The 12,512-nt window shown below is 67.2% G+C and overlaps 3 protein-coding genes across 8 annotated transcripts; 2 read left to right on the top strand and 1 right to left on the bottom strand.

Moving 5' to 3' along the window:
• The first annotated feature begins 3 nt into the window (after positions 1-3).
• INKA1 (inka box actin regulator 1) lies at positions 4-3,037 on the top strand. 2 transcript variants are annotated; one of them, XM_053953485.1, is made up of 2 exons: positions 4-198; positions 2,111-3,037. In XM_053953485.1, exons 1-2 carry the CDS (start codon positions 19-21, stop codon positions 2,978-2,980), a joined length of 1,050 nt encoding a protein of 349 aa, XP_053809460.1. In that variant the 5' UTR covers positions 4-18; the 3' UTR covers positions 2,981-3,037. The 2 variants fall into 2 exon arrangements, with proteins under 2 accessions (XP_053809460.1, XP_053809459.1); XM_053953484.1 differs by lacking the exon at positions 4-198 and adding an exon at positions 697-793.
• Positions 3,038-3,113: 76 nt separating this feature from the next.
• UBA7 (ubiquitin like modifier activating enzyme 7) lies at positions 3,114-11,390 on the bottom strand. 5 transcript variants are annotated; one of them, XM_053953477.1, is made up of 24 exons: positions 11,338-11,390; positions 11,063-11,228; positions 10,201-10,335; positions 10,027-10,133; positions 9,751-9,841; positions 9,498-9,639; positions 9,295-9,392; positions 9,041-9,187; positions 8,802-8,960; positions 8,531-8,638; positions 8,370-8,450; positions 8,130-8,285; positions 7,866-8,031; positions 7,592-7,788; positions 7,286-7,350; positions 6,955-7,129; positions 6,767-6,841; positions 6,221-6,410; positions 5,953-6,062; positions 5,780-5,866; positions 5,515-5,706; positions 3,755-3,856; positions 3,580-3,680; positions 3,114-3,292 (listed from the first exon to the last, which is right to left on the bottom strand). In XM_053953477.1, the coding sequence occupies exons 1-24, from the start codon at positions 11,376-11,378 to the stop codon at positions 3,166-3,168; spliced, it is 3,018 nt and encodes a 1,005-aa protein (XP_053809452.1). In that variant the 5' UTR covers positions 11,379-11,390; the 3' UTR covers positions 3,114-3,165. The 5 variants fall into 5 exon arrangements, with proteins under 5 accessions (XP_053809452.1, XP_053809453.1, XP_053809455.1 ...); XM_053953478.1 differs by lacking the exon at positions 3,755-3,856; XM_053953480.1 differs by lacking the exon at positions 7,592-7,788 and having other exon boundaries at positions 7,870-8,031.
• TCTA (T cell leukemia translocation altered) lies at positions 11,286-12,508 on the top strand. The gene is made up of 2 exons (XM_053953488.1): positions 11,286-11,963; positions 12,409-12,508. Exons 1-2 carry the CDS (start codon positions 11,377-11,379, stop codon positions 12,449-12,451), a joined length of 630 nt encoding a protein of 209 aa, XP_053809463.1. The 5' UTR covers positions 11,286-11,376; the 3' UTR covers positions 12,452-12,508.
• The last annotated feature ends 4 nt before the right edge of the window (positions 12,509-12,512 follow it).

Raw genomic sequence — 12,512 nt, 5'->3', positions numbered from 1 at the left:
CCACCCCGGCGCGGCGTCATGCCGTCCATCCCCACCCGTGGTGGCCGTCCCGGCCGGGGGAGGGACAGGGCACGGCTCCAGTGCCCCCGGCTCTGCACGCCGCCGCTCCCAGCCCCTCGCAGCTCCGTGGGGTTTGGCTGCCGCCCCACGCTGCTTCTCCACGCGGCACGCTCGGGAATCGGGAAAATTAGCTGGGAGGTAATTTTTGGCCGTGTTCTCGTTCATTTGCAAACCAGTGCCGCTTCTCCCGGGATCCCCATTATGCGCTATTAGTTCCCAATTAACGGGCACCGCGGCCAGGGTCAGTCTTCCCTTCCCTCCTCCAGCGCCCAGCCCGGCTCTGGCAGCCCGGTGGCGTGGGGTGCCGACGGGAGATGCCTCCGCCGGGGCTCCGTACCGGGGCTGCCCTCCTTCCCGGCGGGGCATACCGAGCTGCGGGACCCCCGGCGCCCGAGGTGCTGCCGGCCGGGACACGGATCCCGCCTGGCCCGGCGGTGCCCGGGTGGTGCCCGGCGCGGGGCCCCGGGGCGGCGGGGAGGGGTCCGTGGGCGGGGCGGGGCCCCGGGGCGGCGGTGCCGGTGCGGGCCGGGCTCACGTTACGGCGGCCCCATTGGCCGGGGCGGGGCGGGGCGGGGCCGCCGGGCAGCGCCGGGAGGCGGCGGGCACGGCCGGGCGCTCCGTCCGCTGTCGCTGCTGCTGCTCCGCCACCGGCACCGGCGGCTCTGGGAGCGGGGTCGGGGGAGCAGGACCGGGCATGCACAACGCCCGCCCAGACGAGCTCGGCGCCGACCGGGTGAGTGCCGCCGCGGGCACCGGGAGGGAACGGGACGGGACGGGACCGCCGTGCCCGCGCCCCGCCGCTCCGGGACTGCCGTGACGTCCGGGCGCTGCCGGTGACATGAAGGCCGTGACATTACACGCGAGGCCAAAGGCGGCGCGGGGGACGTGTGTGCCCGGTGGGACTCCGGTGGTGTGGGGGCACGGGTGGCCAGAGGCCACAGTGTCCAGCTGTCAAGGTGCCAGCGGCACCGTCCCCCTGGAGCTGCCACCCTGCCACCCACCTAGGCTGCTCCGAGGGACGGCGGTGACAGGGCGGCCCTTCGGCTCTCCTGGGCCTGCCACATGCTTACCCAGCACCTCACAACCGGCTGCCCCAGTGTTCCCGGCCAGCGGCGGGACTGGGCGGCTCGGAGTGGTGGCACATTGCCACTAGGGCTGGATGAGAGGGTCCCATCCAGCGGGGAGAGGGACAGGGATTGGGACGGGGACGTGGAGAGGGACAAGGACAGTCCTGCCAGCAGCTCTGTCAGGGCCAGCCAGAGAGAACAGAATTATCGGTCCTGGAAGCAATCCCTCCTGCACACTCAGCTTCCCGCGACTCCAGCGCAGAAAGGAAAACGGACGTAACACCCTGCTTTTGGGTTCAGACAATAGGAATTCAAGAGTGAGGAGCGGCCCGGCTGCGGGAGCCAGGAGTCCCTTCCAGCGCCCGCCCGGCCGAGCTCCGTTCAGCCCTGGCTGCCTTGGTCCCTCTATTTCCCAGCGTTTGGGGGGTCCTGGGCCTTGGGCGCAGGCCTGGCTGCACCCTGACGTCACCTGGGGTGTCCCCAGCTGGAGGGCGCAGGGTGGGTGGGTGGCCCTGCCAACGCACGGGTGCAGAGCCCCACCCCAGCACCCGCGGGTGCCCTGGGGCTGCCGCTGGCCCCGTGCCACCGAGTGGGACTCTGCCGGAGAGTCGTCCCGGCTGCCTCCCTACCGAGAAGGGGGCTGTCGGGGGGGGCAGTGGAGCGCCCGCTCCTACGTGCCGTGGCCCTCTGTCATTTCCCGCAGGCACGGCCGGGGCTGGGTGCCTGCTTGCTCACCCGACAAGCCGCTGCACGCCGGCCGGCTCCGCGCAGAAGCCGCAGGAAACCGGGGCCCGGGGCTGCAGGCAAGCCGGGACCTGCGGCCCGCTCTCCGCACCCTGCTGCACGCCCATTGCGCCAGCGAAGCCCCCACGAGCCGGGGCGGGGGGGGGGGGGGCGCGGGGTGCCGAGGAGGGTGGGATGGGGGTCGCGGTGCTGGCTGCGGGCAGTGGCGACAAGCGTGCTGATGTGGCCTTTCCCTGCAGTGGTGCCGGCGGGACGCAGGGCCGACGCTGCGGGCGCACATGCACGGCACGCGGCAGACACCGCACCGCCCCGGAAGGGCGACGGGGCCGGCCCCCCGTGCCCCGCGCCCCGGCTCGGCGGCGGACTCGGCCTGCAGCCTGGATCCCGGTGGCGAGGAGGAGGAGGGGGGGGGCCCGGCCGCTCGCTCCCCCCCGGCCAGCGAGCGCAGCCTGGAGTTCGACTCGGGGTACTCGGAGGCGTCGGGGGGCACGTGGAGGGAAGAAGAGGTGCCCGTGCGGCGCCGCCATCTGCTGCCCAGCCAACGGGCACACCGGCTGTCCGCCGGTCCCGCCGCCCCACCGCCCGCCCCCGCCCGCCGTGTCCGCCCCAAATCCACCTCGGACGCCTGCCTGGAGCAGTGGAGGGCCCTGGAGCCCGCCGACACGCAGGACTGGACCGTAGCACTGCTGTCGCAGAGCCGGAACAGGCAGCCTCTGGTGCTGGGCGACAACTGCTTCGCTGACCTGGTGGAGAACTGGATGGACCTGCCCGAGGTGGGCGCCGAACCGCGTCGCCGGGCCCCCGCCGAGCCCTCCCGCCGGCTGGCCAAGCCCCCCGCCTTCCTGCTCAGCCTCTCGGGCAACGTACGCCGTAAGCTGGCCAACATGGCCCGGCCCCGGGGGGCCGACGGTGCCCGGTCGGGGGGCCGCGATGCCACCAAGCGTTTCTCCTGCCCGCTGGGGCTGGGGGGACAGCCCAAGGGCGCCTGCTTCCACCAGTCCCACAGCAACATCGCCCAGTTGGCCACGGACTTCCACCGCTTCACCGCCTTGATGAACAGCCGCAGCCGCCAGCCCATCATCTGCAACGACGTTATCGGCTACATTTAGCCCTGCCGCTGCGGCCCGCACCCCCACCCTGTAAATAAACCCCTGTTTTATACGGTCTGGGCGCCGCAGCCTTTATCAAAGGGAGTGCCTGTGCCCCGGGCAGGGGCAAGCAGGGGGTTTTTGCAAGGAGGTCTATTGCAGCCTGCAGCTTTTATTGCATGGGGCAGGAGGTGCTGGCCCCTTGCTCAAGGTAGGGAGCACAGGAGAGGGGGACGGGTATCTTCAGCCTCAGCATCCTCTCCCTCGCACATATACAGCAGCTCCAGGTCCTGCTGCTGTGGCATCCTGGCATCCTCCAAGCTCTCAGATAACCTGTAGCAGGGAAAGGGCGGTTTGGGGGCACTGGCTTGTCCCCCAAGGGTGGCTGAGTGCTCCGGGGGTGCCTTGGGCCCCTTGGGGGTGTCCAGCCAGGCTGGTGGGATGCAGGGGCCAGCAGCAAGGGGCCGGGCAGGGGTCCCGCCACGGGAAGTGCTGCCGGCAGGATGTTTATCCAGCAGCCGGCTGGGAGCTACAGTGCAGCTGGAGTGGCTCAGGATTGAGGCAGTGGGGGCTGGAAGCCCCCCCGGAGGCAGGATTGGGCCCTGGAGCCAGGGACCTACCTCTGTGCCTGCTGCCGGGCCCGTGTCTCTGCATCTGCCTTGCTGTCATAGAGCACGATGTCGCCACACAGGAGCATGGTCACGGTCCAGCCATATGTCCTCTGCAAGAGGTGGGTGTCAGGACCTGGCTCTGCATCCCCCAGGCTGACCTGAGTGCTGACAGCGCTGGGCTCACCTGCAGCCAGTCCAGCACCTCCTGCACCGTCATCGCCTGCCCATCTGCGCCGACTGCCCGCATCTCCAGCCGGTCCCAGCAGCTCCACTCCCGCCCGCCATACTGCCGGGGGGAGCAGCCAGCACTGGCACCCCATGTCCTGGCTGACCAGCCCCATGGGGCAGGGACTGGCGCAGCACAAGGGCTGGGGGACATCAGGGCAGGCAAATGGGCAGGGTGATGGGGGCACCATGGTGGTGCAGGGGCAGTGGGGGACACAACTATGCTCCCAGCACTGCTGGGGTCCACTTCAAGGGTCAGTGTCAGTGTGGGGCCGGCACTACCCCTAGCCCAGGGCCAGGACAGGCACACAAAAGGCCATTGAAGTGTTGCTCAGCCCCACGCAATCATCTCTTCTCATGCCTGTGGCCCCACGACCCCTGCTCTGGCCCAAGGAGGCCAGTGTGGTGCCAAGCCCGGGGCCAAGCGCCGGACGCGGCCCCGCGCCGTCTGGCAGGGCTACACGGCCATCTGCCCTCGCTGCAGGCAGCGCCAGCACTGCCCGCCTGGCCCCAGCCTCACTCGGGGGGGGGGTGTTCACACCTGGTCACTCTCCCTCCTGCTTTCTGCTGCCTTCTCACCTCCGCCTTCTGCTGCCTGCACTTATCCCACTGGTGAAAAGAAGGGCTTAACCCCATCCTCACCGGGGCAGCAACTGTTCGGCACAAAGGGAAAGCCATGGCCCGGCCTTCCAACACCAAAGTACATTGCCCTGGTCCTGGGAAGCATATTCCTCTGGACAAGGCTGGCCCCCAGCATGGGCTCCCCCGGTCCCCATGGGGACATAGGTCACACCAAGCAGGCCTTGGGGACATGTGTTCCCACCACAGGCAAGCAGTTGGGTGTGAAATGTCACGCCGGGTGTCCTCGCCCTGGCACACGGAGGTGTTGGGTGCTGCTGCAGGGACCTGAGGGCATGGCCAGACCCAGCTGCATCCTCCGTCCAGGGATGATGCCAACCCAGGGACACTACAGCCAGGATGGCACAGGGCTGGGCATGGGGTTTGAGGGGGCCGTGGGGCAGCCATCAGCCCGAAGTGGTGCTGGAGCCGGCGCAAGGCAGTGGAGTCGCCTCCCTCCCCCTCTTCCTGCCCCCGGCCCTGGGCCCCCCGGGCCAATCTGGTTCCAATCGGCGCTTCCTGCCGTGCCGGAAGGGCTGCCTCGCACGCCATAAACCCCCAGACAAAGGGGCCTCTATAGCCCAGACGGTCCCAATCTGGGCCTGCCCCCACCCCTGCTCTCCCTCCCTGGTTCCCCACTGCCGGGACCCCCGGCCCCGCTCCCCCGGGCGGCCCTTCCCGGCCCGGTGCCAGCTGCTCTCTGGCTGCCGCAGCTGGTTTCCATAAGCCAGATGAGTGCGGCTGCAGCGGCCTCCCACCCCCGGCTGTGGGGCTCAGCGTGGGGCCTGCGTGGGGCAGTGGGGCTGCCTCAGCCCCACGGGCACCCCAGAGCAGAACAGCTGGGCCTGAAGCTGGGTGAATGGGACAGTGGAATGTCTCGCTGCTGGGGGTCAGCCAGGGAAAGGAGCTGGTTCCTCACTGCCTGGCAGCATTCCCAACCCACTGCAGCACCCAGATCCATTTCTGGAGTGCTATGGCCTGGGCTGCCCTTGCTGCATGGCCACCTCCTTTCCCCTGGGTCCCTTTGACATTGTCCCACAGCAGATGCCACTGGCCCCTGGGTGTCCCCCACCTGCACCTTCCCAGGGAAGAGGGTCCTACCCGGTAGGTGGGGGCTGGCGGGGGCTGCACACGGAGCAGCAGGCAGGCAGACAGGCTGATGTTGCTGTTGCGGTAGCAGCTGAGGTCCTGGCACCCCCACACCAGCTTGTAGACCTCCAGGCACGCCAGCCCAGCCACGGCTGCCGTGGTGGTGATGATGGCGGGCACGATCCGCCCAGCAATTCGCTTGCTCTGAGGACAGGAGGGTGTCAGCAGCTGCCCCACACAGGACAGGGACTCCTGACCCACAGGCTGCCCCTCTCACCGTCAGCCAGTTGGCAGGGGAGATGCCATAGTTCTCTGCACGCAGGTTGGACGCTGCTGTGATAAAGTCTATGTGGACATCGTTGTCCTGTGGGGAAGAGTGTGGGGACATCTGCATCCCATGGGGACATCACCCCCCCAAGCTGAGCAGGGCCACCTGCCTGGCTCCCCTACCTTCTCAAAGTGGATGGGCTCCATCAAGGGTGCACGTGTGTCCTCATCCCCCACCAGCTCCTGTCTCCAGTGCACCAGGTCCTGGGTAAGCTCTGTCAGCTGCCTGTGATCTGGGGGCACAGGGACACCTGGCATGATACTCCTGCACTGTGGCACTGCTGGGGTGTCCCCACCTTGGTCTGGGTCATCTTGGTTGCTGAAGCAGGGACAAGAAGCCACAGCCCCACCACCACCAGGCTGGACCCAGGAACATACCTGGGAACCTCACCTTTGGGAACTTGTGCCTCCTCTGTGGGTTCCTCTGTGAGGGGGATCTGGAGCCCTTCCTGAGGTGCAAAGGGTGGCAGGACCACATCACGGAGGACAGCCTTGATGGCCCCCCGGTCCCTGCATGGTGGCACCCTGTGTACTTGGGCAAAGAGGTGGGCAGCAGCCAGGACATAATCCAGGTGGGTGTCCTGTGAAGTAGAACAGGGGTGGTCTTGGGGTGCCTTGCTGGTCTGGTCCCACATAGCCAAGGGCTGCCAGCACTGCCCCGAGCTCGTAGAACTGCCTGGCTTTGCCCCAGAGGCTCCCAGGAGGAGGAGCCTCTCCTCCTCCTCTGGCCACAGGGCATGTGCAAGCTGTCCCCTGCAGTGCCCTCACTGACTGGGGGACAGGGACAGACCCAGCCCAGGACCAGGCAGCCCCGCACAGGTTGTGGCAGATAGAGCACAACTACAGTTCAGTACTCCCTGTATGCCCAGCACAGGCTTGGCTCTCCCTCTGCCCATACCATTCCCATATGAGACCCCACAGCTTTCCCTGCACTCACATTGTCAGGGTTGAATGTCAGTGGATGGGGACAACTCCTGTCCCCAGCCCAGAAGGGGACACCCGGGCTGGTTTCCTGGCACAGGGAGAGAAGAGTCAGGCCCAGGAGTGTGTGCCCCTGGCTGCAGTGAGGTGGCCGGTGGAGGGACAGGTGTGCCAGGGGTGCCAGCCCCATGGTGCTGGGCTCACATGCTCCGGGGGGTAGATGTGCAGCAGCTGGGCGATGGCATCATGGTAGCAGCTCTGCCAGCGCCGGCGTGCCCAGCGCACACAGTCCCGCCAGTCCTGCGGCCGCTCCCGCAGGCTGTCCCACAACTGCTCCAGGACCTTCCCTGGTGGCTGCTGCTCCAGGAAAGCTGGGTCCCTGCAAAACCAGGCAACCGCTGATGCTGGCCCAAGAGCAATCCTGTGAGGCACCTGGGTGGGCTGTGGCAGTCTGGCACCCTCTCCCCATTCCCAGCAGTGCCCTGGCAGAGCTGGAAGTTCCTCTCCCAGTGTCACTACCCCAACGTCCACTCACTCCATTAACTTGTTGACTTGTTCTGCAGGTAGCTGGAAAAGCCCCTCAAACTCCTCACGGGCCCACTGTGGAGGAGAAACTGAGGTGTGAGAAAAGGAGGTGTTGAGCACTGGAACCTCCCTCTTATGCCCCAGCCCAGGGGGAGGGGAGGCTCTGGCAGGGCCAGCAGCAGTACTCAGGCTGCCAGCAGGAAGCAGCTGGGGCCATATCCTGCCCATGGCTCACCACTGGATGGGACAAGGGGAAGGAAGACAAAGGTCCCGATGCCTCCTCGCTGGGTGCTGTGGCTGGGGCAGCTCAGCCTACCTGCAGTGTGTGCTGGATGGTGCGGGGGAAGTGCCGCAGGGTGCAGAGGGGGAAGGTGCCATCCCTGGGGGTACTGGCTGGCCCCAGAAGCTTGGTCAGGGATGGTACCATGGCCAGCACATTCCCCTGTGTCCCCTCCGTGCCCGAGTCCAGCAGTGGTGTGCGACAGCGGAGACAGCGTCTCTCCAAATAGGTGCCTGCAGGGAGCCAGGAGTGCTGGGGACCCAGGGAGCATGTCCAGGGGCTTGGCCCCCTTGCCCTTCCTGGCACTCACGTGCCTCTATTGTGTCCAGGGCGCTGGCAACACCATCCAGGTGCCGGAAGAAGTTGTCCTTGTAGATTATCTCAGTAGCAGGTCCCACCTGGTTCTGGTGAGCTGTCACTCTGACATCAGGGTTCATGCGCTGCACGGCTGCTGCGGCCACCACCGACTTTGGCTCCTGCCAGGGCAGAGAAGGGGTGGGCAGCCCTAGAGAGCCCCTGGGACAGCCAGGAAGCCCTTTGGGGGGAGCTCAGCCCCTGCCTCATGCTGCCTCACTGATATATCTGCTGAGCGATAGAGAAGCTGCCGATGGAGGTTGGAGAGGGCAACAGTGTCCATGTCAGTGATGATGAGCTCTCCATCTGGCCCTGCCGCCAGCCCCATCATGGCAAAGTTTTTCAGCAGCTCGCAGCCGATGGCACCAGCTCCCACCTGTCAGGGCAGAGATGCTGCAGCTCTCCGTGTGCCAGCTGGATGCTCCGCAGCCTCCCAGTGCCATGGGCCCTGCCCACTCACCACCAGGTACTTCTGGTGACCCAGCTTCTCCTGGAAATTGGCCCCGAAGACGGCAATCTGGCCATCATAGCGAGAGCCTCTCTGCCGGGACAAGGAGCTGTGTGAACACAGCAGCTGTGTGGGCTCCAGGCAGCCGGGAGGGGCTGGACACGGGGTCTCACCGGGGCACAGTCCGTCTCTGTCAGCTGCGCGGTCCCCGCCAGCGCCAGGCACTCCAGGGCATCGAAGTACAACCACTGGTCCAGGGGCAGGAACTTCCCAGTGATGGCCTGGGGCGAACAGCCCATGGGCAGGTAGCCAGCGGGGTGTTCCCCCTCACCGCGCCGCAGTCCTGCTGCCGGACCCGGCGTCCCCAAGCGGGCAGCAAGTGCCCTCTCGTGGCCACCAAACGCCACCGAATAGCCACGGCCAGCGGGACCCCGCCCCGCTCACCTTCAGCACCTCCTGAGCCGCCAGCGCCCCGACCACGGCGGCCACGGGGCACAGGTCCCCGGCGCTCACGCTGGCGAAGGCGCGCACGATGTCCTCATCCAGGGGACCCTGCTGTGCTCCCAGGCTCCGTGCCAGCTCCAGCACCCGCTCGGCATCCGCCTGTAGGCAGAGGGGAGAGGGCAGTCCCCGGCAGGGTGGGGAGGTTCGATGGGGCCGGCAGGAGCAGGACAGGGACTTACGGGCGCCCTGGGCCGCGGCAGGCGGCCCTGCTCCCTGCGGAAAGCGTGAAGGGCCTGGAAGGCGGCGTGCAGGCTGCAGCTGCGTGGCAGATCCTCGGGACTTGCCACCTGGATTTTGGGCTCCTCCAGTGCCTGGCACAGGGGCTTCTGCCAGCACAGCACCAGGGATTTGGGTGAGTGTTTTCCTGGGGCCCAGCATGGCACAGCAGTACCCCAGCCTGGGTGGCAACACTGTCAGGCCAAGAAGGACTTACGTGGGAACACTCCTGGGGCTGCTGCACCTGTGAAATCAGACCCCCACAGCGGTAGGGTGAGAAGGAGCTGGTGTCACTGATCTCCAGTCTGAAGGCATCTGGGGACAAGAGGAGCACAGATGTCACATCACGGTCACTGCCAAGGACCTGGTGAGTTCCTCAACCCTGAGCTAGGGCAGCCAGGATCCCCCTGGAGGTCTCACCGAGCACATGCACAGGGATGGGCTCCTGCTTGTTCAGCTCTGTCATCCCCTGCACGCCAGAAAATGTCACCAGGTCACCGTCACGGAAGAGGTGGCCATGGCTGTTCTCTGTCCCCATGTATGTCACCACTCCTGGGCTGCCCTGAGGAGGGAAAGGCTCTGTGAGAGTGGGGCACTGGACTGGGGTGGCATACAGCCAGTGAAAGAGGCAGCAACATTTTGGGGGACCTGCAGGGCCTGCCCTCCCTCCTACCTGGGAGATGTGCTCCACAGCAGCAGATACTGGATCCCCTTCTGCTGGGTCATCAACGACAAAGCGCTCCCCAAAGTCACAGAACAGCTGCCTGGAGAGGACCGATGGGGTTTTGCCAGAGGAAGTGCCCCACCAAGCTGCCCCAGCACTGCCATGTCCTGCCCAGGCCGAGCAGCCCTGCCAGTGGGCTACTGAAAACATGGGCTGCAGCACAGGGCTGGGGCTCTGGAGACAAGGTGACCCACAGCCAGTGCAGGACCTCATGAGACCCCTTACCCTGCCAGCCCCTTGGTGTCAGCCACGATGAAGCAGATGCCCTGGGCATGGCAGAAGTCCCCAACGCGGAGCTGCTCCTCCAGCGGGGACTCAGTCAGCACCACCACCTGTGCCAGGTCTGTCAGTGAGCGCTGCCATCCCGGGGGTCCCCCCAGTGCCAGGATGCGGGCTCACCTGGAAGGAGGCAAGGAAGGCCTCCGACAGCTCCCCGGTGTGAGCCTCGACCACCACACGGGGGTTCAGCTCAGCCAGGGCCTGCTGGGACGCCTTGGCACGGTTCTGGCCTAGATCACTCTCTCCCAGGAGGAACTGCAGAGTGGACACATGGTGGGGCACCCATTGGGTCTGGGGTGCAGCTCACCACTGTGGGCTGCTCCACAGGCCCTGTCTGCACTGGTAAGGGGGCCTCTGCTAAGGACCTTACCTGTGACAATGAAGGGCACCCTGTGCGTTACCAGCCTCCCCAACTCGTGCCAGTTATTGGAAGCCCCTCACCCCAAACCCATACCTGCAAACAGGGATTTTCCCAACTGCACCCGCACCTATTACTGTGACATCCAGGCACATCCGTACCTGTTACTGGGACTCCCACCTGAGTGTGCACCGTGTGCCAAGACCCTTCTGTACCTGTATACGTTATGGGGCCTTCCCATCCATACCTGTACCTGTTACTGGGATTGCTGTCTGTATCCATTATGGGGATTCCCGTCCATACTCGTACCTGGTACTGGGACCCCCACATGAGTCTGTACCTATTACCAACACCCTTATCAATACCTATACACATTATGGGGCCCCTCATCCATACCTGTATCTGGGACCTGTGCCCATACCCATACTCATTACTGGGACACCTGCCTATACCTCTACCTGTTACTGGGGCCACTGACTGTACCTATTATCGGGGATCCCCACCCATATCTGCACCCACTATCGGCATTCTCACTAGTTCCTGTTATGAGATCCTCACCTGTACCTGTTACAGTGAACTTCACCCGTACCTGTCCCCAGGAGCCCCGCCCGGCCCCGCCGGTACCTGGTGGGCGCGGTCGGCGGAGCAGGCGGCACCGCAGTCGTGCAGGACGACACGCCCGGTCCCCGCCAACACCAGAGCCGTCGCCACCTGCGCTCCGGTCCCGCGCAGCCCCGACACCAGCACCGCCGACCCGGGCAGCCGCCGCGCGCCGCCGCCCAACACATACCTGCGGGTACCGGCGGGGGCCGTCAGCAGGGGCCGGCACCGCTGCACCGCGCCCTGCCCTGCCTCGATCCTGTGGCGCTCCCGTCCCCGGTGCCGGTCCCCGCACTCACAGCTGCCGCGAGTACCGCGGCTCCTCTTCGCTTCCCGCCATGACGGCCCCGCACACCGACCGGCCCCACCCCCGGGGAGGAGCCAGTCCCGCAAGGCCCCGCCCCGACAGCGCAGCTCGGTACAGGGTACAGGACAGGCCACGCCCCCAGACCGGTGTTCCGCGGCCCCGCCCCATGGACCACGCCCCCAGCGCAGGCGGCATAGGAGGCCCCGCCCCCGGTGCCGCGCTGAGGGCGGGCTGGCGGGCAGAGGCTCCGCCCCCCCGGCAGCCTCGCCCCCGGTACCCCGCGGCCATGGCGGCGGTGGCGGCGGGCTGGCAGCCGCCGTGGCGGGCGCTGGCCGCGCTAGGCCGGGAGCTGGCGGCCGAGTGGGCGGCACAGGACGTGCGGGCCGCGCTGTGCCAGCTGCTGCTGCTCTGGCTGGGCATCAGCCTGCTGGGCGTCCGCCTGGCCTGGCGCGCCTACGGCGGGGCGGTGGCCGCGCTCTGCTACCGGACCGGCCCCGCCGGCCGCCGCTCCCCCGGCACCGCTTCCGGGGCCTCGCCCTCCCGGCCCCGCGCGCACTCCCTGTCCCCCGCCGGCCCGGCGGGACGCAACGGCGCCGCCGAGCGGCACTGCCCGCCCCGGTGAGTCCCGACCGCTACCGGGCCCAGACCCGCTGAATTCCCCGCTGACCCCCCGCGGGCCTGCCCGGCTTCCCTCCCCCGCGTCCGGCCAGCGCTCTCGGAGCCCGGTGAGCGACCCCTGCCCAGTGCCACCCAGTGAGCATCCCCCCAGCTGCACTCCGGCACCAGTACAGCCCAGTGACTGCTCGCCTGCCCAGTATGGTCCGGATGGGGGCCTCTGGGACACCGGCCCCGGTGACTCCCCCCCAGCTGTGGCTTCTGACAAGTGCCCCCCAAGCTGTGCCCCCGACCTTTGAGCCCCCCACCCCGCCCAACTGCCCCCCAGACCAATGTGCCCCAGAAAGGGCCCCCCAGCCCTGCCCACCCCACACAAGTGCCTGCCTCAGTGCTGGGGCGCTGTGCTGGCTGCTGCCCCAGCCGTGCTCACGCTGCCTCTCTCTTGCAGGGATGGCCCCGCAACAGAGCCCATGAAGACACACCGGGAGTGAGCAGCACCAGGGCTGCCAGCTGGGTACTGCCAACACCATTAAAGTGCTGTGCCCACCTGCT

Source organism: Vidua chalybeata, chromosome 12 (genome assembly GCF_026979565.1).
Source record: "Vidua chalybeata isolate OUT-0048 chromosome 12, bVidCha1 merged haplotype, whole genome shotgun sequence".
Classification (NCBI taxonomy): Eukaryota; Metazoa; Chordata; class Aves; order Passeriformes; family Viduidae; genus Vidua; species Vidua chalybeata.
The sequence above is the reverse complement of the archived record's forward strand: the minus strand, read 5'-3'. Positions and strand labels throughout refer to the sequence as shown.